Raw genomic sequence first — 24033 nt, 5'->3', positions numbered from 1 at the left:
GGGAAAGGGCTTTTTTGGTCTTATAAACTGAACAGCGACTGCCCTACAGGCCCTTGAGATTTTTTTTCCCCCCCTTCCTTTCCACCCCCTTCTCTTTTCTATCGCTTCGGAACAAGGTTCAGCTTTTAATTAACCAAAACCCGGTTGCTGAGTTGTCCCTGTGCTGTATTTCTGTGCACAACACAACTACCTGTCTGTCCTGGGCACCAGTTTCCTTTGCTTTAGGAGTGCTGGCTCTTCCCCACCCGCCGCACTGCTCCTACAGAGGTACCGTGCGCTGCGGTGGGTTTTTGTGAACGATGCGTCTCCTTTCATTATTTTTTCCCCTTTCAAAAATGATAATACTTCTGATAAAGAACATTCTGGTGTGTCGGGAATACCGCACCACGAATTCACACATTTGGGAAGGGACTGACTGGTTTTCTTCTTATTTTTTCCTTCAGTTTTCATTTTTTCCCCCATGTGAGTGTGGGGGCACTCAGATAACAGCTGACACATCAGCACAGGTACCCGGCCGAAGCATGGGGCATTTCTTGTTGTCCAATCTCTGCCCTGAATGCCTGCCAACAGAAAAGAGGATTTCCAAACCTCTCCTCTGTTTGCATAGCGCTTGAAAATATTTACCCTTATGATTGTAATTACTTTCCTAATATATATGAGAAAGATATATTTTGCTCTGCGTGACATGTAGGTAATCGTCTTATAAGCGAGGATAAATTTGGAGCCATCTTCAAAATAACAGTCACGTTTAAGTGCACAATACTTTTATTTTTCCCTCTTTTTCTATTTTTTTTTCCTTCCCAATGATATTTTTGCAAAACGAGCAGAAAATCGCTTTTCTGTTTGTTTGTTTGCTTCTTCCTTCCGGAAACGGACCTTCTCTTAAATGCTTTCAAAGGAATTCGACCGGTTTTCTTCTCTTTGTCACGCCAGGAGAGAAGGAAGCTACGAACACACCCAATAAAGCCCTTTTCCTTTTAAGCTATTTGATAGATTTCTTTATTGATGTTGGGAGTTTCGTGTATGAGTGTGAAGGTTTTAACCCCGTGCTGAAGCCCTTTCACCAAGGGTGTTTTCCAGCAGTGCCCTCTGTTGTGTTCCAGGTGTTGTCTGGAAGAACAGCTCTCGTTTCAAATCCGCCCTGAGGGAACTTTCTGGAGGGAGCGGGCGAGAGCAGAGCCAGGCGGCTCCGGTGGTGCGGCACGGGCAGGGCACGGCTCCTGCCAGGAGCACCGACATCCTCGGTTGCATTTCACGTTGTGCAATGTGCTGCGATTTAAACAAGCAGCCGAAAGCGAGACAGCACGTTCCCTAATCGGCGCACGTGTAATTGAGCTGGCGCTCGCTGCCTGGCTTGTGGGAGCGAAGCTTCAGCTTCTGTGGCACCTTGCTCTGACCCTTGAGTCCCACAGCTCGTCCGCATGCCTTCGTGCTCATCCCAGCCAGGGCTCCGGGAGAGGCTGACCCGGGCAGCGCCCGGAGCCGGTTGGCGCAGCGCCGCAAAGTGCAGCGCGCAATGAAGGCGATCCCGAGCTTCCTCCCCCAGGCTCCCAGACGTGCGGAGTGTTTATTGACAACTTTGTTATGGAAACTGTGCAGATCGGCCAGATGCAGCGTCGTTAGGAGCAGCGCCTTTTTCTGAGCGCCGCAAAGTTGGAGGGCTGTGGCTGGAAAAGGCACGGGCACCCCAATAATTAACCTCATCCGACAGCCCGAGTGACAAATGAACAATAATCCTCGAAGTAATTCCGAGATGGGCATGGCCGGGTGGGGGCGGGGGGAAGCGAGCAAGCGGTACGTCTTTGCCATCTTCTTGAAACAGCCGAGGTCTCCGATCCGAAAAGGTTAAAATAATCTCAATTTTAATAACTGCTAGCTTGTTTTCGGTCATCCCTAATGATGCATTTAGGGCTCTTCTAATCCCAACCGCTTTCATCTTTAGCTTTTTACACCTGAAAATTAATTCCACCTAAAGTACATTTTTCATTTGGTACTGTACTAGCGACGTGCAAATAATTTACATCAGCGTTCATCAGGACTGTCCCAGAGTGATGGATCATTTTGTTGAGTTGCAGTAAAAGTGCAGAATGATCTATAATGATGTAATATATACATTAAAAGGGTGTCTGGATGATCAGAGTTTTGCTAAAAATGTAAAAGGGCTTTTTGATTGATAACAGGGTTGCTGTTTTTCTGCAAAGGCTGTCACGGGCTGACACAATGCTTGAGTTATTAGGGCAGAGAAGGGCAACCATAAATTTCCAACGTCAGGCAAAAACTCTCTTTATTGTCTATATGATGGATGGGCCTCCGTACTAGACACCAAATACTTCGTATCACCCTTAAATGGGAACACATTTTTCGTGGCCATAATTCATGTTTTTTAAATAGAAAGTTTGAAATGCCTGCCTATATTTCACAACCCTGACATATTTATGAATCACTCCCTGCATGCAAATATAATTATTTAAAGCACCGAGGTGACATATGGGTTAGAAATGTACCGAATGCTGTTAGCGGAGTGATTTTTTTTAATTCCCTAAATTGAACACCATAGAAAACTCTGCCTGTCTGCTCCGATCAATAAAGTCGAAGGTGAAGTTTTACTGATTTTGTCAGTGCCACATACAGATACTCGCTTTTGATTATGTGCGGCAGGCAAAAAGGGAGTCTTTCGGCAATTACTGCTAGGTTAATGAAAGAAACACTCGTCTTTCTGCTGGCACCCCTCGCAGACGAACGCATTTCCCCCACCACCACCCCCCCACTTCGGGTGCGGAGCCACTCGCGGGTGCACCCCCCGAGCATTATATGCAGGACGCATTTCCCGGCCGGCAGCGCTCAGTCTTGCGGGTACGGAGCTCCCCGAGCGGGTGCCGAGGCTGCCGGGGGCCCCGGAGGTGCCGGACGCCGGGTCCGGGGAAGCTCCTCTGACAGCACGAGGGAAGGGACGCGGACTGGATCCGCCACCCCGAGCCTCCTGGCAGTCCCCGGCCGGCGCCACTTCCGCCGGGGCGGGCGGAGCCCCCGCCTCATCCCGCGCCCCGCCCGCCGCCTGCGCCCGCCCCCAGCAGAGCCGGGAGCCGCGGGGACGGGGGGATCAGAGCCCGGTAGCGGGAGGCACCGGAGTGGGCCGGGGTCGCAGTACTGAGCAGGACGCGCCGCCGCGGTCCCGTGTCTCCATGCGGGCGCTGCCGCAGCCGCCCCGCTGCGCTCTGCCAGGGGCTTCTCCGGCTCCAGCCGCGTCTGCCCTCCGGAGCCTGCAGCTCAGCCTGAGCGCTCGTCCCGGGGCGTGCAGCACCTCTGCATGTGTTTCACTGGGGTCTTTGTTATTTTCGACGGAGCTCAAGAGAGGCGGGCATCAACATCACTTAGTAGCTTGAATATTTTCTCCCGTGGACTTGCGTGTAAACGTGTAAAATGTTCGCGGCAGTCCAAACTTACTATAGCAGGCTGACTCTTTGCCCATAAAATGTTAAATCAACCATGACCAGACTCATTTTCCCATGTCAGCCGAGAGGACTCCGTAAATCAACACATTAGGGCTTCGCAGGGCAGGAGCTGCGTGTGCCTCATGCAAAGCGGCCCTGACAGCCGCTCTCCCGGTGCTGGGGCTGTCAGCCCGCGTGCTGCAGAGGCCCAGGGACGGGCTCTGAGGGGGGGAGAGGCTGCGGATGATTCGCCTTCCGACGTGGCTGCGCCTTTGTCTTACAGGTGTTCTGCAAAGCCCAACCCAGCAGTTTAAAGAGCTGTGATGATCCCATGCCTGCCCTGAAGGCCAGGTGTAGGCACTTCCCGACACCTCTAGGAGGAGCCCAGTTGGAGGCTGTTAGAGATAAATTGTCCTGGGGACGTGGAGGGCTGTGGTAGCCTTACTTGGAAGGAAGTGAGCGCTCTGGATGAATACGGCTGGAAAAATAATAACCTTGGTCGTAGGATGATGCTCAGGAGCAACCGGGACAACCCTCTCTTTGTTCAAGAAACAAGCAAGTGCTTCAGATTTGGTGGAAGTGGTGATGGTGTGTGTGTGTGTGTGGCTTTCTTTCCTCCTTTATCTCTAAGTAATGTGTTGTGTTCAGTAAAAAGCCCTAGCCAACCAGCCCTTATCTAACCCACTATCTCTGGGTAAGAGTTCAGATATTGGAAAGCTCATATCTAGATGTGAGTAGGTTCAAAGGAAAAGGAGACATAGCATAGCATATAGCGAAATGATATAACCCCTTACTGGTCCTGATAGTTACACACATTGAATCAGATTAGATTCAGATATCGAGGTAGAGCCTTGTGCTATATTTCATGAAATGGGCCTCGGCATAGAGAAATCATTATCCTGTGCTTCTTGCCGGATTGCCTCCCACTCGGAGAGGTGACCCAGCTGTGACCCAGACTCTGAACAGTTGTGTGTAAATTTAATTTTCAGCATTACATCATTCCAACCGGAATCTCACCTCCTTGCTTGCTGTTATGCTGTGTGGCTTACCTGGTGGTGGGGAGAGAAAAGGAGAAGGAGAAAACAACGCTGCATGTTAGGAAATATGAGACAAAGTGAGTTAGTCGCAAGGTGAGTTTAAAAACCTACCAAATGTCTAAAGGGTGAAGATTTCCTATGGGCCAATGTTATAAAATCTGCTTACAAAGTTTCCCACCTTAAAAAACAAACAAATTAATTAATAAAAGTTGGGAGACTGTAGCAGCATTTATTTTTGGTCAGAGCTCTCACCACCCAAAGAAGGGCTGAATTGTGACTAACTGTTCTTTGAAGTTTCATGTATTTGTGTGGTTTTTGCATACTCAGTGTTTTCTCTGGCAAGTTTTTGGAATATGAGTTTTATAGAAAGCACCAATGCCTGAGAGGGTGAGTGAACTTTGCATTGTAAAAGGCAGCTGGAGGTAGCCCTCTTTGTGAAGGCTGCTTGTTCCTCCAAAAGTTAAAGGATTTGAAAGAGACTAAGAGTAAAAAGCACAAAGGCCACAGCCTACATTATCTAATTATCTGTTTTGGTTTTCTTTAACTGATTAGAGGGTTACCCTTTAAGTAATTTATTTCCCATCTTTAACATACATATATATATTATTTATTTATTTTCTTTGTTTCTTTTTCATTCATGGAAAGTTCAAATGCTCAATGGATGACAAAGCAAGGCTGAACTATGGGAGTGCGAAGAGTTTGTTTCCTGACCAGCTTCATTCAGGTACTCCGAGCTCTGATAAATGTACCTTTAGTGTCAGGAACAGAGATTAAAGACAACAGGATCCTGGCCAAGGTCACAAGTCCTTACAGTAAATAAGTGGTCTGTTCAAGTAAACTTATTAAATTGTGGCCACAGAAGAACAGGGACCAGACAGAGTTAGCAACTCTTATATTCCAATTCTAGGCTTACCATTAAGTGTGCAGCTTTACTCTGTGGCTTTTTGTTTATCTGTAAAGTGGAATCCTGCTATTTAGTTATCAATTGCTAGGAGTTTTAATGAGAATAAAATAATAAATGCTTTAACATATTACCATGGCATAAACAAAGCCAAGAGCTTTACCTCATATTCCCTACAGAAATACTGCAATGTAATGTGCTGTGTCTTGTTGCATTACAGAGTGGTCAAATCAAGAGGATCACTTAGGGTGCTGTGCTCTCTTGTCAGAGTTAAATACTGTTATGTCATGTAAGGCTTGCAGCAGCACTGCCATGTTTTGTGCTACTTGCTGACCAGAAACAAATTTCCTCCCAGGTTTCTCAGTCCTTCATCAATTTTTAGATTCATGGAATGATGTAATACAACCAACAGATGCATGTGATGATGGGCGTATCTTTGGTCCTTTGAGTGCCAAATGCCTCACATTTCTGTAATATTTGAGTTCTTGTGGTTTTCTGTTAGATTTATTTAACATGTTGGGTTTTTTAACCTGTGACCTTGAAATTGTGAACAATCTTCATGTTAGTACGGCAGAGGTACAAATGACATTATTATATAGCTTTGGTGGTCTTGTTTAAGTGTTATTAATATACGAGGGTAAAATCAATTAGTGAAACACCATTTTTGAAATGTAATTTATTAACACTGTGCAAGAGTATTCTTCAGTTGACTAGCTTTAAGACAGAGATAATATAATAGCATTGTGGCTACTTCAGTTAGGGCTTGCTTCTTCTCTCCTTGGACTAAAAGGCAACATTTTCTCATTAGCTACTACATGAACAGAATTGGAATGTGGTAAGCAGCTGTTTTGGTTCAGTAATCACCCATTGTTTCATTCCCACATTTTTATCACCATCTCAGTGGGAAGACCAAATTTAAGTAGGATGCTTTTATAGATAGTATAGGTTTTAATATCAAAGTATGTTAATGAGAAAGAAGAGTGGTTGGACCCAAATTATGGCATCTAAGGAGGACAGTAAACATTATAACCTAATTTAAAATACCCCAGAGGTGATTCGGTTTCCCTGGTCTATTAGCTCTATAACATGTCTGTTATCATTAATAATGAATTGTGTTACTAAACCAGAGGAGAAAAAAGTAAGAATCTCATGCCATTTTTCCTTCATCATGAAAACTATCAGGAGTAGATGGGATTTTTTAAAGACTGTATTAATAACTACAGCATACATATAAACAACTGTGGATCTCTGACAGGCTCTTTACAGCAGAAGTAGAAGCTATTCTTGGCCAAAACTATCTGCTTCTTTCAAGGTACCACTTAAAATTGCTTGTGCAACAAGAAAGATGAAAAATGTCTGGTTTGGGGCTCAGCTGTGGTTATGAAAATGAGCTGACCTTGATTTTTTTTTTTTTTTGGGGGGGGGCAATATTTTAAATTTTTGTGATTCAGATGGTGTGAAAAATTCCAGTTACTTGCAGTAGTAAAGGACAAGATTAGTTCAGGTTGCTTCTGGGTGTGCAATCTAGTGTAACCAAGAGGAGTGCAGAAAGGAAATATGGTTCTCTCCTGTGGCGCTATTGTAGTTTTATTTATATATTTATGCTGGTTTAATGAAAGCAATAACACTTTTACTGTGAAAGGTAACTTGAGTTGCCAAGACACTCTAACCTGGGTTGGTTATATTTATGTTTATAATATATAGACGGAGGGAAAAAAAAAAACAACAAAATATGTAAGAGAAGTATCACCTTTTGGAATAATGTTTGTCTTAGAGGTGGTTTGGTATCTTTTACACTATCTTGCCTGCATGTCTTTCCATATAGATAAAATGTTCATCAGTAACACTCCTACAGCTTCCTGGAAGGCCTAGTTATGCTTTCTTGTGGAATATAATGGGGGAGGAAAAAAAAGGATAATGCAGCCTCCAGAGATTCATCCAGTTATCTATCCTCAGGATAGACACTAGGATCTCAGTGTGGATCTGTTGCACTGGGATCTTTCTCAGACCTTGTAAAGCAGGGTGAATTTCATCCTTGCAAGATTAAGAACCGAAACAGACTCCTGAGGTAGAGAAAATTAATTTAATGGTTATAAAGACGTCAGACTGATGACACTAGAGAATGAAGTGCAGAATGTCCTCCTCTGCCTTGCCAGAATAATTAGAGAACAGTTCATTCACATCCTTGCTGTTGATTCTGCAGAAATACCAGTTGTGTGACTGGCTTTCTGCAATTGAGACACCCACTAATTCTTTGTGCAGGTTACCTGAAAGCCAGTGTGTGGTAGCGCTGTTGATGCAGGTCTGTTTGACTTCCAGCCAAAGAAGATAGTCACTACTGGCTCCATGTTTCATTTCCTAAATGTGAAGTTATAGGAAATTTTTATGCCTTTTTTTTTTTTTTTTTTCCCTGCTTTTGATTCTTTGCCCTTTACTGCTAAAGATTTCTTAGTTCACCTTCAAGTGACAAGTTCAGATATGAACATCTTGACTTTTATCAGTTTAGGTGAAATCATGAGCAGATTTTTTTTTGGATTAAAAATGTTTAGTTTTCCTTCCGCTCCGCATAAATAAAATTGCCTGAAGATATCTACTACAATCTAATCTGTGATATTCTGATACATATGGTATGCTATCAACTTTAACATTTCTAAACCTTAAATCAATGTCTGCTATCACTGTTTAGTACAAATAGTTCTGAATGATTATAAAAATATTTAATGCATAATGCATATCACTCAGGTATTACTGTCAGTAATGGATGAGGAACAACACTTGGATAATTTATAGAAGTAGACAAAAACATTTTTGCAGTAGGTATTGTTTTCAAAGTGTTGGTTTCTAATAATAACATTTTGGTCATAATACCTTTTTAATATAATTTAATCTACTTTACTTTTGCAAATTGGTGAACTAAGTTAAGTGCTTTTACTCTACCTGAAATGCTGAAAGTGTCTTTTGTTACAGAAATGTGTATAAAAACACTTTAACTGTTTTGTATGCTTCAAGTCAAGCAGCCTGGTTTGGGAGCTTTGTTTTGGGCAGATAAAGGACTTCATGACCTTAGGAACCTGTAGTTGGTATGCAGGGACAAAAATCTGATGCTTCAGACTTTCTTTACACCAAACCAAATTTCCATCTTGAGGAAGCTGGGACTACCTGACACCACCATGGTCTTATGACCATCCTTGGTGTCCTCTAGTAGGCTGCTGGAACATGGGGATCTGCCACTAAGTAATTAACTGAATACATTGGGTAAACATGGTTTTTACAGTGTAGCTGTAAGCCCTTCTAGGCGTGAAGCATTGGTTAAGTGATTACAATATATGCAGAGCACTAGGGTGTCCTTTAGCTGGAGATAGGAAAGGACGATTGTGAAGACAGTTTGGAGATCAGCCCATCTACGTACATAGGACTTGGAGCTATGGTTTTCTCCCTGATAGAAGGGCCTTATAGATGTACTCAAAGTATCTGGCTCAGAACCTCAATGACAATTACAGTGACAGTAAATGAAAAGAACATTAAGCATGCTAAGTCAGGCATGGAAAAATGAGGAAGTGCCAGAACGGAGGTTGCCTCTGCAATCTTGATTCACTCTGTTTAGTGCATAGACACAGTGACAGTCTTGATGATGATAGAACATCAAGATCAAACAGTATCACCTCTGTGTGATCCCTGTCTCATTTGGTGAATAGTTGGCAACAGAGAGAATGCTACAGGACCATAATTTGTCACTGAGCCCTCTGAGAGGAGTGGCAGTATAAAACCAAGCACAGTATAACAAAGCAGAATATTTTTCCTTCACATATAAAAAACACTTATAGTCTGATAAAACCTAAGAACCTTGTAGAGCTTTTATTTTTTTCCTTTTTTTTTTTTCTTTTTTCTTTTTTTCCTAAATAAAATTAAAGGATTCAAAGAAATAAAGGATTAAAATTCAAGGTAAAAGTGAAAATGCACATTTAAATAAGCTGATTTTTAGTTCATTATCTTCATCTTGAAAACATATAGAAAAGTTACCCAGTGGTGATTACTAATATATCTGGGACATGAACCTGGAAACACAATGGTTTTATTCTGTAATCAGTGACAGTCTACAGTAATTCAGAAACAGGATAAACAGGATGATTTTTCTCTAACTTGCATATTAAATCTAGCATAGAAAATTAAAAACAAACAAACAAAATATTCTAGTAGCCTTGGACCAACAGGATTGCCAGAATTAACATGATATGGTACTGTACAGCTATGCCATTTGAGTACCTTCATTTTTAGTGCTCAAGCAAGCATAAGGTGGCCTCAGCAAGTTCAGAGGTAGTCAGCTGAAAAAACTTCTTCAAAACTGAAGTTCTCTTGATCTTTCTTGGATGGTGAGGTGTGTACAGAGTATACTTCTATACAACTACTTTCCCCTTGTTCTAGGGGACCACATCATGGGGAACTTTTCATAGGAATCTCTTGAACGTTTACATATTCTTATCTCTTTAACAGGTTTGTAACAAAATATTTTGTTTAAAAAGAAAAGGTAAAAATTCTATAAAAGCTCAAACTTCTGTCCATTATTTTTGCCTTTTCCATTCTTCAAGAGGGAAAAGGTATTTTGCTTTTTATTATACATTGAGCAGCAATTGCAGTTCCTGGGTTTTATCCCGCTTCTTGAGTATTAGCAAGACAGCTAACCTTCTGAGCTATTTTCAGTGTAACTAGCTGTAAAATTGGAATATTCATGCCTAACTGAGATAGGTATAGTAAAGCTTAATTGATTAATAGATGTAAAATGTCGTGAAATTTTCAGGCAAATGACACTTTAGAAATGTTAGGTACAACTTCCTTTATATTTTAAAATAACCAATATAAATAACACTAAGAACCAATCATTTTGAACAATTTCTACAAACACATTTACTTATAATCTTTCCACTGGAAGACAAATTATGATACTGAATAGTGAATACAATTTGAAACCGGCAGTAAAAGAAGAAGGAAATGAATGTGTATTTCCATTCTCTAGAAGCAAAAGATGAACACTAGTAAAATTTCCCTCTAGATGAAACTTTGAAAATATTATTTTCAGTATGTAAGTTTATGGGCCTGTACGATGAAAATGTATATATTCATGTACACTTAAAATAGAGTCTCTAAAATCATTTGGTAGACTTATCAAAGTCTTGTTTTTGTTCATTTACCTATTAAGTTCTCAATGAATGTTTTGCTCTTAGCTTTTTTTACTTAAACAAAACTATTTTTAATAAGCACTATATAACAGATAACCTTGAACTTTTCAGTAAGAAAAGATTTTCTAGTGTGTGTTTCTCTTGCAGTCAGAACTTCTTTCAGTTTGTGACAGTGTGGACAGTTCTGTAGTTTTAACATATGCATTTTTCATAATGAAAAATTAATGGTAAGGAAGAACTGAATTTAAGCTTTTATTAACTTGTAATTCAGTGTAACATACGGAACAATGCCGTACTGTTGCACCCATGAAGTTATTTTGTTAGAGGTACTTTTTTTTTCTTTACTTCATGAGCAGCTTAATGTGATTTTTTTTATTTATTTATTTTCCCCAACCCTATATCTAAGTCACCTTTAAGTAGAAGGTCAAAGAAAGAGGAGAAAAGCCTCCAGGTTAGTCACTAGATCACAGATAGCCAGGATTTTGCACAAGGGGTTCACTTCCTGAGTCCTGGCTACTTTACCTAAAGGACAAGTGGGACTAGATTTTGAGTTTACATGGCTGCAGTGGCATGGCTGGGGTACCAGAGAGCCACCAGGCTGGGGGAAGCCTCTACTCACTGGGTACTGCCAGCAGCATGTGGGCCAGAGGGCATGTACTTGAGGAAAGGAAATGAGGTTTTAATTCCTAAAATGGTTAGTAAATTATACATATATATTTTAATAGGTGGTTAATGAATTGACATAAGGTTAAGCAAGCCATCAGACGCATGATGGCTACCCTTGACTGCTACTGCGTAACTTCATCTTCAGTGCATGGTTCTCAAAGCTGTGAAATTTTGTAGGTTCTGTTACTTACTGGTTGGTGGATTGAAAAATATTTACAAACAGTCGTCTTCAAGTAGAAGGTATAAGGTTACAGTCTAATAGCTGTTTTTCTGTTTTGGTAGGGAATTCTAAGGGAGATGACAAACTGGGAAAAAATGCTAGAAACTTGGCTGGTGACTCTGTGTGTTTCTATCCCTTCATCATGAGAATTAGCTGTGTGTATTTCTCAAGAGTTTTGAACTGAGAATAAAGTGGTTGTTGTTGGTTAGCACCAGTTCTCTAACAGCTCATTTTTTTGCAAGCTGTTTTATTCCTCTGTCCTGAAGTTCTGATCCATGACGATATTCATGACAGCTTCCCTTTTCCTGGGTTCTGTCACATAAATTGAGTGACTCCACCAAAAGCAAACACTTTTTTTTCTTGTTTTTCATGGGGGCAGGGGAGTGGGGAGGAGAGGGAAGCAATTAATTTGCAAAAGTTTTATGGATAATAAAATTTTAACTTCCTGAAATATATTATTTGTCCTGGTATTAAGATTTTTGTAGTGCTGATGTGACCAAATATTAAAAACAGTGTCTTCCATGACTAGATCCCTTTTAGCCTTCACTTTTTGTAACAGAATTCTCTCAGCATTGTCCTAACAAGGTACAGAATCTTTAGTAAGTGAGCCAAAAGTAGCACAATAATTTAACTTGTTGGATAATCACATGAGCTATTATGTCACCCAGATGCACTAGAATAATCTTTATTAAAAAGAACAACCACAAAACAGAACCATGTGCTGGGTTTTGTTGTTGTTGTTCTCTGTTGTAAGTTCTTGGTACAAAATATTTAATTATCAACTTTGAAACTCAAGACCTCAGAGTATAATTTTCTTCAGATCAAACCTTGATCTAGAGAAAAAGCCTGAGAGAGTTTCAAGCAGTTTTACTCTTTATGGCCATTCAATCAAGTATGTCAATTCTGCTATATATTTCTATGCAGATTTTCTGATATGAACATCTCTCAACTGGGACTGAAATACTTTGTTCCTAATTAGTCTTATGTTACCCAACACCATCAGCTGATCATAACTTTCAAGCTTTGCTCATCTGATTGGGATTCCAGCAAGAAACCTAAGCATGAAAAGCTTTATATTATATTATTAACAGTCCATCAAAAGCAATAGTAATTTGAAGCTACGTAATCTCCTCTTGTGACTGCAGCGTGGTTGCCAGTATTGCCACCAAATATCAACATATTTTCAGATAATTTTGTGTGTGTGGAGTCAAAGTTGTAATCCCAAAATGAGGTCAGGATTTTTTTCCAGTTTAGCACTTGTCTGTCTCTAATGATCTCTTCAGCATAAACTGGAAGACCCTTGGTTTTTACTCTGTTATTTGTTTTGTGTTTCTCACCAAAGAAACCAAACAAGGCTTACCTAAGTATGTGCTACTGAGAACTTGAAAAACTTTTGCAAAAGAAGGAGTGTTTGGAAAGTTGAAATGAATCTAACATCCCAGGACTGCTTGACCCCAGGTTGGAGGTTTTCCCATATTTTCTGTTCACAGTAGTGCCATTTTCTTGCTAAAAAAGCACATCCTTGCTGAAAATACCTAGCCAACTACACTGGGCTCTGTTATCCTTCAACTAGCTTATACATGACTTTCTAGTTCTAGAGGGACTGAATATTGTTTGACTGAATTGTGCTAGATGCAGGAGCATAGAGCTTAGAACAAAAATATTCTGGAGAACTGGAAGGTACTATGGAATCCACAGGCTTCAGTTAGGTTATCTTTCTGCTTCATCTCTCCTAGAAAAGGAGGTTACACATGCCAGGGGATTTGAAGGATGTCTGTGTTAGCATGTTTGCATGCAGAGTGTGAAAGAAGAGAGCAAAGTACTAGACACCAGCAAGAAGGTTTGAGAAGAGGCAATTAAACTAAACCATCCCAATTTCCCTTTAATTTTCAAGAGGTATAAAGCCTGCTTTTTTTTTTTTTTTTTTTTTTTTTTTTTTTCCAATTTTTAATTTATCTCTCTATATTAGTTGACAGTATATTGCTTGCAGAGAATATGCTTCTATAACTTTCAATTTTCAGCTCTCCCATCTTGCATCGTGCATCAGCATGTTCTCTTCCTCGTGATGTCTCCAGATGATGCAGAATTAATGCTAACTGAACTGTACTTAACCTTCCTCACCCAGAAGGAAGGGTGGATGAAAGTAATGAGTAATGGGAAAAGTTTCTGCTTAACAAACTGCGGAAGATGGTGCCTTTTGTGTGAGCTCTGCTCTTTCATAGTCATCCACATTGTTGGCAACTTGCATACATTTCTTCAGAAATATTTGGTACTCAAGGTTTAAAGAACAATTACAACTGGTTTCGGAACTGGATAAAAGAGAGGTAAAACCTTTGTTCCTTCATATATAGAAGTAATTCCATACTGACCTGTTCTGTGTTGACTTCTGATTGGACAACATACCTGGTCTGTGGTCTCTTTTCAGCAGTAGAATCACACATCTACAATCTGTGTGGAAAATTTTGTTTTGCCTTTGTACAGCAGGCAGTCTCTGCCCCAGATATTGTGATGAAGATCTGAAACACAAAAACACCTCACATAACTTTTAAAGCTTCAAACCTGTGATTTATAATGGGACTGCAATTTACAGTGCCATCAAATTAGACTTTATTATAGCTTTAATCTTTTTTCTTGCTCAGCTCTGATTGTGCACACTCCTTCCTCCCTCTTTCTTTCTTCCCTCTTTCCTCTTTTTATTTTTTATTTTTTTTTATTTTTTTTCCTGTAGGATAGAAAGGAGAATTGTGTAAGTAATTGTTGCTATGTTTTAGTTGTTCAACACATCACTTATTGGATGAAATTCTAGCCTAAAAGCTATAGTGTGATATATAATGTGACATCATGGATTTTAATTAAATTTGGTCTGTACCATGGTAGACAAAACTGCTATTATCCTCATTGGAAACCAGATTAATAGGTAAAATTTTCATGAATGTTTTTTTCCCCTCTGTGTTCTTAGCTTTTAGGCTGTTCTTTGTTTTGAAAATTCTTACCTTATAATATATTGAATTATAAAACCTATGTGGAAATTTACCTTTGAGGAATACTAATTAGGTTTTAAAGTGAAGCTCTCTAAAGAAGTCAGGTGATGCTGAACTTCAAGGTATCTTTGCAATAAAAGAGTGAGCAAACTTCAGTCAAAGCTGTGTTTGTTCACAGTCACCTTGTATCCTCACTGTGCTCATACCACACTGCTGCTGTATAATAGGAGTTTCAGACATGCTCTATGGATATTCACTTCTGATAGAAGGGGGGAAAAAAGCCAAACACTCTTATCCCTCTATCATTTTAATTCAGGAGCAGAGGAAAGGGGGAAAAAAAAAAGAATGTGGATGTACTTTGAGTTTTATAGAACTGTATCATACTGTTATACCAATATAGTACAAGAAAAGTTGCAGTAGTGTATTGAGTGCACATGCATGTGTAACTTGTTCTTCAAATCCTTTTAAGTTATCATTAGCTGTTAAATGGCTTCATAAGTGGCAATATAAGAAATAGGTTGGAGATAGGAAAAGGAAACTTAAATTTCCAGCAGTTTAGAATAGAAATAGAAAATGAAGTCATCATTACTGTATTTCTTCTCATCTCTGTCAATGAGATTCATCTATGTACTTTGTCATGTTTTGTCTTTGTTCCATCATCTTCATTTTCTTCTTGTTTGTCTCATGGCAGAGTGTGCTAATAATGCTCTTTCCTGGGAGACATCTGAATCTATTAGTTTGAACATTAAACAACCCCTCTAACTATTTGGGATTAAAAACAGTTCTAAGAGAAGATGTGTGAATAAAATGTTACCCTTCCTTTGGTAATATAGATAAAAATGTCTGTGGTACAGTCAGTCTCTTCAAATTAAATTGATCCATTCTGTATTGACTATTGTATTCTATTGGAAACTTACTAACAATTATTTTGAGCCAATGTTTTCTTTGTGAACATCAGCTAATGAGTTATATGGGTAAAGACTGAGTCAAGATTTCTGATGGTCAGAGGGGGAGAATTCTGTGAGTTAGCTAAGATTTTTTTGTCGTTGAAATGAAAAAGAGGGATTATTGTTTTATTTTTCCTGTATGTAACTCATGTTGAGAACCACTGAAGTTTTAGGCAATACATTGCTGAAATTGTAATGAAACCATTTTTGAATGCTGCATACAGAACTGCCTGTTTCTGCTTCTAACTGTATGGTGAAATCTTGATAATTTAAAGTGTTTTTAAAAATATTTTGTGTCTACATAAACTGCCAAAAAAGAAAAGGAAAAAAAAAGACATTTCAAAGGTGAGTTAAGCCCCAGTGCTATAAATTATTTCAATCTGAAAAAAGATTCCTCAAAAAACTTTCAAATTCTAAGCAACCATAAAATAAAATAAAACAAATATATATAGTTCAACTGCAAATTTAGTCATTTAAAGCCCTACTTATGTAGGCAGCTCGATCAAAACTGAAGAAAACATTCTGATGACTCAGGTTGTACAGGGCCAGGACTCAGGATGGTGATGCTCAAATGAAAAAATACAGGTTGGATGGTGAAAAATACATTGTAAAAATGGGAGGCAGCTTCTTAATGATCTGGAATCCTTGCTGTAAAATGAGGTTGGTGATCAGCATTTGATCAATCAGCATTGTGACTGATGTAGCAGAGAGTTGTGTGGAATGCACCATCATTGTATGCCAGCACCCTGGCAGGAATGAACTGGAAAGGTAACCAGAGACTGTGGATAAGTGGCTGTCCTACTTTAACTATGTAAAGACCATGTCTTCCGCTCTTTGGGCCTGTGTCTCAGCTGGGGAGAAACAGGTTCAGCGGCTTGAAGAAAAAGAAACCGGTTCAATGGCTCCTCCATCTGTACAAACCAGTACTTTATCCACTAGAAGTACATGTTCCTCTGCTCTAGAGAAGATATATTGAGAACACGCTAGGTACCATCCTGTGGTTTTACCTGTATGACCATGGAGAGGCTATGAGGAAGTGGGATGGAAAACTCACCTTGGCCCTACAGGTATTCTAAAACCAGAGGCTAGTTCTTAGTGATCAAGAATTCATGCTATAAAAAGAGGCTGATGATCAGCAGGCTCAGCAGCCAAAAATACCCCCTGTATTTATTTAATGGTATGTTTTTTAGCTTCATAATAACATGAGGCAACAACAAAGTAGCGCATTTACTGGTGCACTTAAAATCTAAGCTGATGTTGTTACTTAGTTGCAATTTCAGATTAGATGTTACAAAGTAAATCTCCAGTGGTAGACAGCTGCGGCAGCAAGTTTTCCTTCTGGAAATGATGATGTGCTGGTGGTAGAAATTACAAAACACAACTGAGATTCCAAAATAAAAAAAAAAAAAAAGGGAGAGAGATTTGCCCAATGTCATTTAGGAATTTGGCAGCAGAGTTAGCATGGTCACGATGTAAGTTTTCAGTCTAGGGTCACAACAAGGCAGTTATCTCCCTTCTCTGCTGTAGAGTTTGTATTTTTCCCTTCCTGTACATTAGAAGAGGCTGGTAGCACCCCTTGTTTATCACACACCGTGGGATCTGGATATGTTATTTTATCCATAACAGATAATAATCTAGGCCATGTCTACATAGGAAAATGTTTAACTGGTTTTTAAAAAGAAAGATTATAAGCCAGGTGCACTTAAAACAGTTTGCCACCTCCTTAAATTGTTTGTGTAATTTACAAAATTCAGCTATGCTGATTGAAAAGATGATAAAGTCAATTTAAGTCACCTACTTTAGGGAGCGGGACCTGCAACTTCTCCCTCTAGACAAGGTCTTGCCTAGTAAGTAGGAGGATCAATGGCAGGTTAATGCAATTGGCAATGTAAGAAGGTGGAAAAAACAGACTTATTATTTGTCTGTACTCCTCGGTAAACTACTCAGGCAGGGTTTTTTTCTTCAGAGATCTCTCTACAGTGACAGCTAGCACTCTACTAAAATTAATACTAATAATATGGATAATGATGTGCTAAATTGTTTTCAGTATAGTTATTCCAATTTTACAGGAGTGTAGTATTGAACTGAATTTACTCCATTAAGACAAATACAGCTGCCTATAGCAGGAGGCCACTTCGCGCTTTGAGTTATGTGGGATTCTGATGGGAATCACACGCTTGTAACTAAAGAAGAGATAAAAAGAGGTAGATAGAGAAGAGTAGACTGTATTGCTTTGATTAAATTTACAGTTCACACAGCACTTGTTTTTCTTGGCATACGTTATTTGCTACATGATCTAATAAATAAACACAGGCACTGATTGTTTGAAGCATGCTGAGTGATGACCTGAACTAGTAAGTATACCCTGATGGAAAACTCTTACATAGAGAAACAGAACTTTTATTCATCAATGTAGGATCTGCTTATTTGCTGCGGATGAAGGGTTTGATTCTTCTTTTTCTTGGACTATACATGAAAAATTAGATCTATACAAAGCAATGGAATGGTTTGTTCAAGAATTGTTTTGATTTTCTGAATGTTGGCCCATTTCTCATTTTAATATATGCATTAAAATAACAGGGGGTGCACAATGTCTTACTCCCCAGGTCCTTTGCTCATTGTTTCCTGTCCAGTGGTCAGAGCAAAGGAAGGAATGGCCTTAGGGAAAAGGTGATGCCACAGTTGTAGCAGGAATGTGTTGTTGATGTGATGAAGCAGAGCAGCAAGTACAGTATTAGTTTCTGCTGTGTTGGTGAATAAACCATAGAAAGTGGTTTGCAGTGTAGAATATATATCCTCCTGCAACTTATTTCCCCTTGCAGCATGCTTCCACTTTTCAGCAAGAGTGAGTTATGCTCTATTAGGAATAAAGAGATGGATTTTTAAAGGTGCTTAGGCAGCTAAAGAGGTAGGTAGGTGACTAATAGGATTTAGGAGCCAAGCTTGAGGAAACTAAGTGTCTTCAGAAGTCTCAGAATTCTTACAGAAAGCCTTGGATTTCCCCACTCTACCCAACCAACTGCAGCCTGCCGTCATTTCTCTATTTTATAGAGCAAACCCTCATGCCATGGGAGAACCTATGGGTATTCCTGGTAATTCCAAAGGCAGTTCTGTTCTCCATGCAAATTGCCCTGCATTCTACTGACAAAAAAAGACAGCACCATGGATGTGTCCGGTATTGGGTCTGCATGCACTTCTTTAACAGCAACACCCATCTCTTCCAGGACAAGTTCATGCCCTAAATTAATAGGTTGCTCTGTAAGTGAAAAGCAAGTCCAGGTCCTCTAACGGAATGAATCCAACCTGTCGCTGCGCACCTGATAGCTCTTTCCAGACCTCGTGCCCGGGACTGGTCCTGCCACGGACCCACCACCCGGGGTCCCCGCGTGGCGCCGAGTCTCGGCGCAGGGCAAGGCGGAGGTGCCCGGAGCTGCCCACCGGAGCGGTGCCCCGTTCCCGGCCAGATGCCAGCTAGCCCTGCCGCCCCGCGGGTGACCCCGGCCCCGCGAGCCTCGATAGAACCCCACCTGCCGGTGGGTCCGGCCGGGAGCCGGCTCCGCTACCGCCTCCTCCCGCGGCCCAGCCGCGCTTCCGCCCGTGTCAGCTGACTGCCGCGAGGAAGCGGCGGCGCGAGACCCGGCCCAACCCCGAGCCTTCGCCGCCTGCAGAGCACCGTCCCGACCCCGGTCCGCCATGGCAGGGCTAGTGGTGAGCGGAGCCCAAGTAAGTGTCCGCGTCCCGCCGCGCAGCGCACCACCTGCCGCCGGCGCCTCTCCGCCCAGCCCCGCCCCTCCTCGCGACTTCTGCGGGCGTCCGGCTGGGAACCGCGCGGAGTCATCGTCGTCTCCCGTCCGCCCGTGCGGAAGTTCAGAGTGTTGGGCGCTGCGCTATCGTGCTGCCCCTCCGCACGGCACAGGGCACTGCGTGCCTCTGCACTGCGCGCTTGGCCGCGGGGGGTTCTCGTTCTGTCGCTGTTGCAGCTCCTGCAGGCCGGCCAGGTGCAATGGGCTCGTTCCCGAGGCTTTGCTGGGGAGCACCTCTGTTTTTAAGGTGATAACCAGTCCGAGTTCCGCATCTGACGGTCAGGCTGGGCGTGGGGTCTGCTGGTCTAGCGGTGCCCCGAATGCGCCCCAGTTGCTCCAGCTCACAGCCATCCTGAGGATCTTGTGGGCTGTGGAAAGGAAGAAATGAAGCTTTGGTTCTTTCAGAAAATGGTATGCCATTGACCAGAGTGCTGCCCCTCGGCTTGTTCCTTTACTCTGGTTTCTGTTTTAGTGTGGAATTCCTGTAAGCGTACATGTGATAGGAGGCAAGTGGCTAATTGCGCAGCTGCCGCAGGAAACGGTTCCTGTGGTCTCTGTGGTGTGCTGTGGCCCAGAGGGACATTGTTTGTTCCCTTGTGCCTGGACGAAATCCCTCTAAGTGAAGTACAACTTTTGTTTGGCTTTGTGCCTAACATCCCACCTGCTAGCAGGCTATGGTGTTACACTGTGCCCAGCTGACTGGAAGTAGTCTTCAGATGTAATGCCCTTTAGTGAGAGGCAATATGTTTTTGAAATGGTTCCAAAAGAGGGCCATGAACATGGTCGGAGTGCTGGAGCACCTCACCTATGAAGACAGACTGAGGGAGCTAGGCTTGTTCTTAGCCTCTGAAAGTAAAGCCAAAGAGAGGTGTGGTTAACTGATATTTATTTATTATGTTTTAAATATTTTGAAAAAGCATATTTTTTTTTTCCCCTGAATTGTATACAGTGTATTGAAGAGTCTGTGAGAAGGTCTGAGCTGTCTGCAGCCAATCTGATGCTGGGATCCATGGGGGCATTTCCAAGCATTTCTTTGGGATCCTGAGTTGGGTACCAGTAATAAAGTGTTTGATGGTGACCACCTGCACTCAGTTTGAGGTGGAGAATTAGACAATGGAGACATATGTATCTGGTTCTCATCCCGTGGGGTGTTTTGTGCTGGGTATAGAGAATTGGAGAAACCTGCTGTTACTGGTGTGCCCTGTACCCAAGGAGCTGAGTTGTCTTTGGCAAGGTGTATCTGCTCATCTCTCAGTGATGACATTTCTAGATATGCACTTGAGATGCAAAAGGAAAAGTACTAGATTGTGTATATTTGATTATTTTCCTGGGCAGATTTTTTTGAACTGAAAGACTAAAAATGAAGAAACATTAATTTTTGCTTGTCCAGACTGCTGAAGACTTGCTTCATATCAGTGCTGCTCGAGCAGCAGAAGAGTGAAGAAATAATGCTCTCCAAAACTTGATGAAGGATTGTGTATTGCATAGCTGGTGATCTGAAAGTTGCTGCTTTTGTTACAGTCAAGAGAGGTCTTGAGTATCCCAAACAAGATCTGAAGTGAGTGTACTTTGAAGGAAAATAAATCTGTTGGCTTTAATTCAAAAAGGTGCTTGTACAGTAAATGAGCTGAAGTGGACTTCATGCAAGTAAAATGCTTTTCACACAGCCTCAGCATGACAACTGTATGCCACTTACAAATATAACTGTGTCTCATGTGTTTGTACCACTTGTGCAGGTATATTTGTATAATATAGCAGTTCAGAGGCTGAAGCTTTAAAAAATCTTATGTATTTTGCCTCTTACATGCTTCAAAACATGTTTAAATGAACTTTTTTCTTCAACTTCTGTTCTTGTGGAACAGAACAGCTGAGGCTGGGTAAGTTTCTGGAGCAGTGGGAATGCAGGTTGGAATCTCTCCATCTCCACCTCTGTGGGGGAGACGAGAGATGGTGGTTGTTGCTCTTGCTAAAGGCTGTACTTGCACAAGATTGCCTTACACTCCTAATGTTCATGGGCATCAAATTTTAGTTGCATCTGTTACATGTTACACTGAATTACTGCTTTGTCCAAAATATTCTGCTGCTAAAATGGTCTCCAAGGGTTTGCAAGCATCTACTTATAGTAATCCACCTTTCTGTGAAGAATGGAGCAATTCTTGTTTGTGTACTTCATGTATATTGTAAAATGTGTTGTGGTTATCCTGGATGAAAGCTGAAGGAAAAATAAATAAATATAAATATACATACATGTTTAATTCAATGGAATGTGGAAAATCGTGTCTGTTATGTACAAACTATTAGGATGTAAACTAGCCAAAACTTTTCCCAGGTCCTTATATTTAGTTCCTAAAGTATATCTAGTGTATATATATATATATATATATATATATAGTGTATATCTAGTAGCAGAATTTATTGTAAGAACAGATATGTCTTAACAAGAGGAAAAAGGTTGTTGAACTGAACTTCAAGCTACTTGTTTTCTGATCATAAAAATACTCCATCGCAGTGAGGTTTTTTTTTGCTTAAGGTATGGAACAAAGTGAATTAAATTGAATGTGGTACCGTATGATCAGATTGCAGACATTGTTAGTGTGTAAGAAATGAGTTGATTTTCACAAGTTCATGCCATTAGTCTGATCTTATCTATCTACTAGAAAGTGAAATACTATTAAAACAAAATTTGACCTTTTGCATATTTTTCATCTAACATCCTGTAGGCCAGCGGGATGTGGTTTTGAAATTGTATTAGATATATAGATAACAGCTGTATCTTACAGATAGTGATCTAACACAGCGATGAAATCCACTTAAATAGCAAGTTGCCATTTAAAGGCAACTAATGTTTCTTTAGCAAAATGTTTGAAATGTCAGTTTTGGATGAGTCAATACAGACATGAAGAGTTCATGACAATATGTTTAGCAGACTTTGTGAGGATTCTTTGAAGAAATCAAACCGGGCCTCCAAGGCAACACAGCTGACAATACATAAAGTGTAGCCATCTTATTGTTTGTGTTTTTCTGGAAATATCACCATGGCTGAAGAGAAATAAGGATAGACTATTTTTACTACCATTAACTCTTCCTTTGTTTGTTGAAGGTGGTTTAGGTAGGTAATTATTGAAAGGAGGAAAAATATGCATTAGTATTTAGGGTACAAAGGGGAGTGAAACAGCAGTGGTGTTGAAACCAAAAATCCTTAAGACTTAAATCACTGTCTGAACAAACCTGCATTTTTGGTTTCTCCTATCTTGTGTGGCCTTCTTGCTCTGTCCCTAGCATATACTGGAAATAATAATCTCTCCCAAGAAGGGATATAAGAATGGTTTGAGTTTGTACTGATTATGTTTTTTTGTCCAAAGTTTTTGTGATGTTCATTTAGTGGTTTCTGTACTGAAAGGCGAACAAGAAAGTCCTTTAAAAGACTTCTGATCTTTCAAAATGTTTTCCTTTGGAGTATTCAGAAGGGTAATCTAAAGTAATGCTAAATTCAAGTATCAACAGTGGAATGGAATATGATATATGACTAAAAGGAAAAAATGCAACGTGTTTGATCAAATTATTTTTACCTGAAATAAGAAAAATCTGCTACGTTGTAAATAGGACTAAGCATGTGTTAAGAATTAAGCTGATTGAATTGATAGAAAAATGAGATTTTGATAGATTCTGCAGCAGTAAAACTGATGTAGCTTGAAGCTGTAATGAATGTTCATTATATCATATGTTGTCATTGGATCAATGAGACAGAATCTGGACAGGAAACTGTAAATAATCTACTTATGACATGCTTCCTTTTTGCTTTCAATTCTCAGGTGTCCTACATTAGTCAAGACTGTGAAGAAATTCCTGAATTCCTGGGAAGAAAATATGGACATATGGCAAAAAGACTAGATCTTAGCTTCAATTTGTTAAGGTATGTTGTAATTTATAGGTTTTTAAAGCGCACTATGGGACACCCACTCCAATCCCAGAGTATGTTGGTTTTGGTTTTTTTTTTTTTCTTCTCAAAATAGAAAGGTACATATATGTGAGTTACATTCAGTTGTTTTTGTACGAGCGATACTGTTTTATCAATGTTTGTCTCTTCTTCTTGCACTTTGGGAACACAAGTAACCAGGTGAGTCTGTAAATATCTGGTGTAAATGTAAAGATGCCCAGTGTGGTTGATTCTCTTTAAAGTGGAAAATAAGCAATATTACCTGAAGAAGTGAAGAATGGGATGAAATGTGAATTATTCTTAACTGAAAAACAAGTAAGTGTCTGCTACTCTGTTTCCTTTTTTTATTTGTGAATCTTGTCTTACTGTAAATGATTTGCAAGGCTTTTTTTCTTAGGCTGTGTGTGATTTTATTGTGTGCAGCTATATAGATAAGTTTTAAAGCTAAATGCAGTTAGAATTTATGAATAAATTCTAAATTATTTTAACTTATCAATTGATTTATTATTCTATAGTATTCCCATTAGTCATTAAGGAAATACTAAACAATACCTGTTTTCATTTAATCATTGTGTGAAAAGCCTGGTGAGGTTCAGCATTGTATCTTTCAGATTTGGAGCTCCTTAGGTAAGTAGGGAAAAAGAGGTGACACATAGTAATCTATTTAAGAAAGTATAGTTTTTTAGCATTAGAACTGAACATTCTTACTTCTTCCTTATGTTTCACTGGAGGGTAAGCCCAGACCCTACCTGTGAGGATTGAGTCATATGGAAGTAACATACTAGTGTCTTGTTCTCATAGGGAGAGCAGTCACGGGTTTCTTCTTACGTAACACTAATAAATGTTATCTTGAGCTGCCATAAACTGAAAGACTGATTCCTGTATGCAAGAGGTGGCAGACCAAAGGAGACATGTAATCTGTGGATTGCCATTATC

General features: G+C 40.4%; 1 protein-coding gene and 1 long non-coding RNA gene across 2 annotated transcripts in view; both read left to right on the top strand.

Annotated features, from left to right (window-relative positions):
* The first annotated feature begins 3835 nt into the window (after positions 1 to 3835).
* On the top strand, positions 3836 to 7755 carry LOC140254404 (uncharacterized). Its single transcript, XR_011904194.1, has 4 exons — positions 3836 to 3986; positions 4421 to 4561; positions 5114 to 5192; positions 7632 to 7755. It is a non-coding gene; the product is annotated as an uncharacterized lncRNA (long non-coding RNA).
* Positions 7756 to 18890: 11135 nt separating this feature from the next.
* LRMDA (leucine rich melanocyte differentiation associated) overlaps positions 18891 to 24033 on the top strand; it is a 618381-nt gene continuing 613238 nt past the window's right edge. Inside the window, exons 1-2 of the mRNA XM_072340735.1 lie at positions 18891 to 19080; positions 22973 to 23073. Coding sequence (XP_072196836.1) covers positions 19051 to 19080; positions 22973 to 23073 — 131 coding nt within the window. The 5' untranslated portion in view covers positions 18891 to 19050. The remainder of the gene's footprint in view (positions 19081 to 22972; positions 23074 to 24033) is intronic.

The sequence above is a fragment of the Excalfactoria chinensis genome, chromosome 6, assembly GCF_039878825.1.
Source record: "Excalfactoria chinensis isolate bCotChi1 chromosome 6, bCotChi1.hap2, whole genome shotgun sequence".
Taxonomy (NCBI): domain Eukaryota; kingdom Metazoa; phylum Chordata; class Aves; order Galliformes; family Phasianidae; genus Excalfactoria; species Excalfactoria chinensis.
The sequence above is the reverse complement of the archived record's forward strand: the minus strand, read 5'-3'. Positions and strand labels throughout refer to the sequence as shown.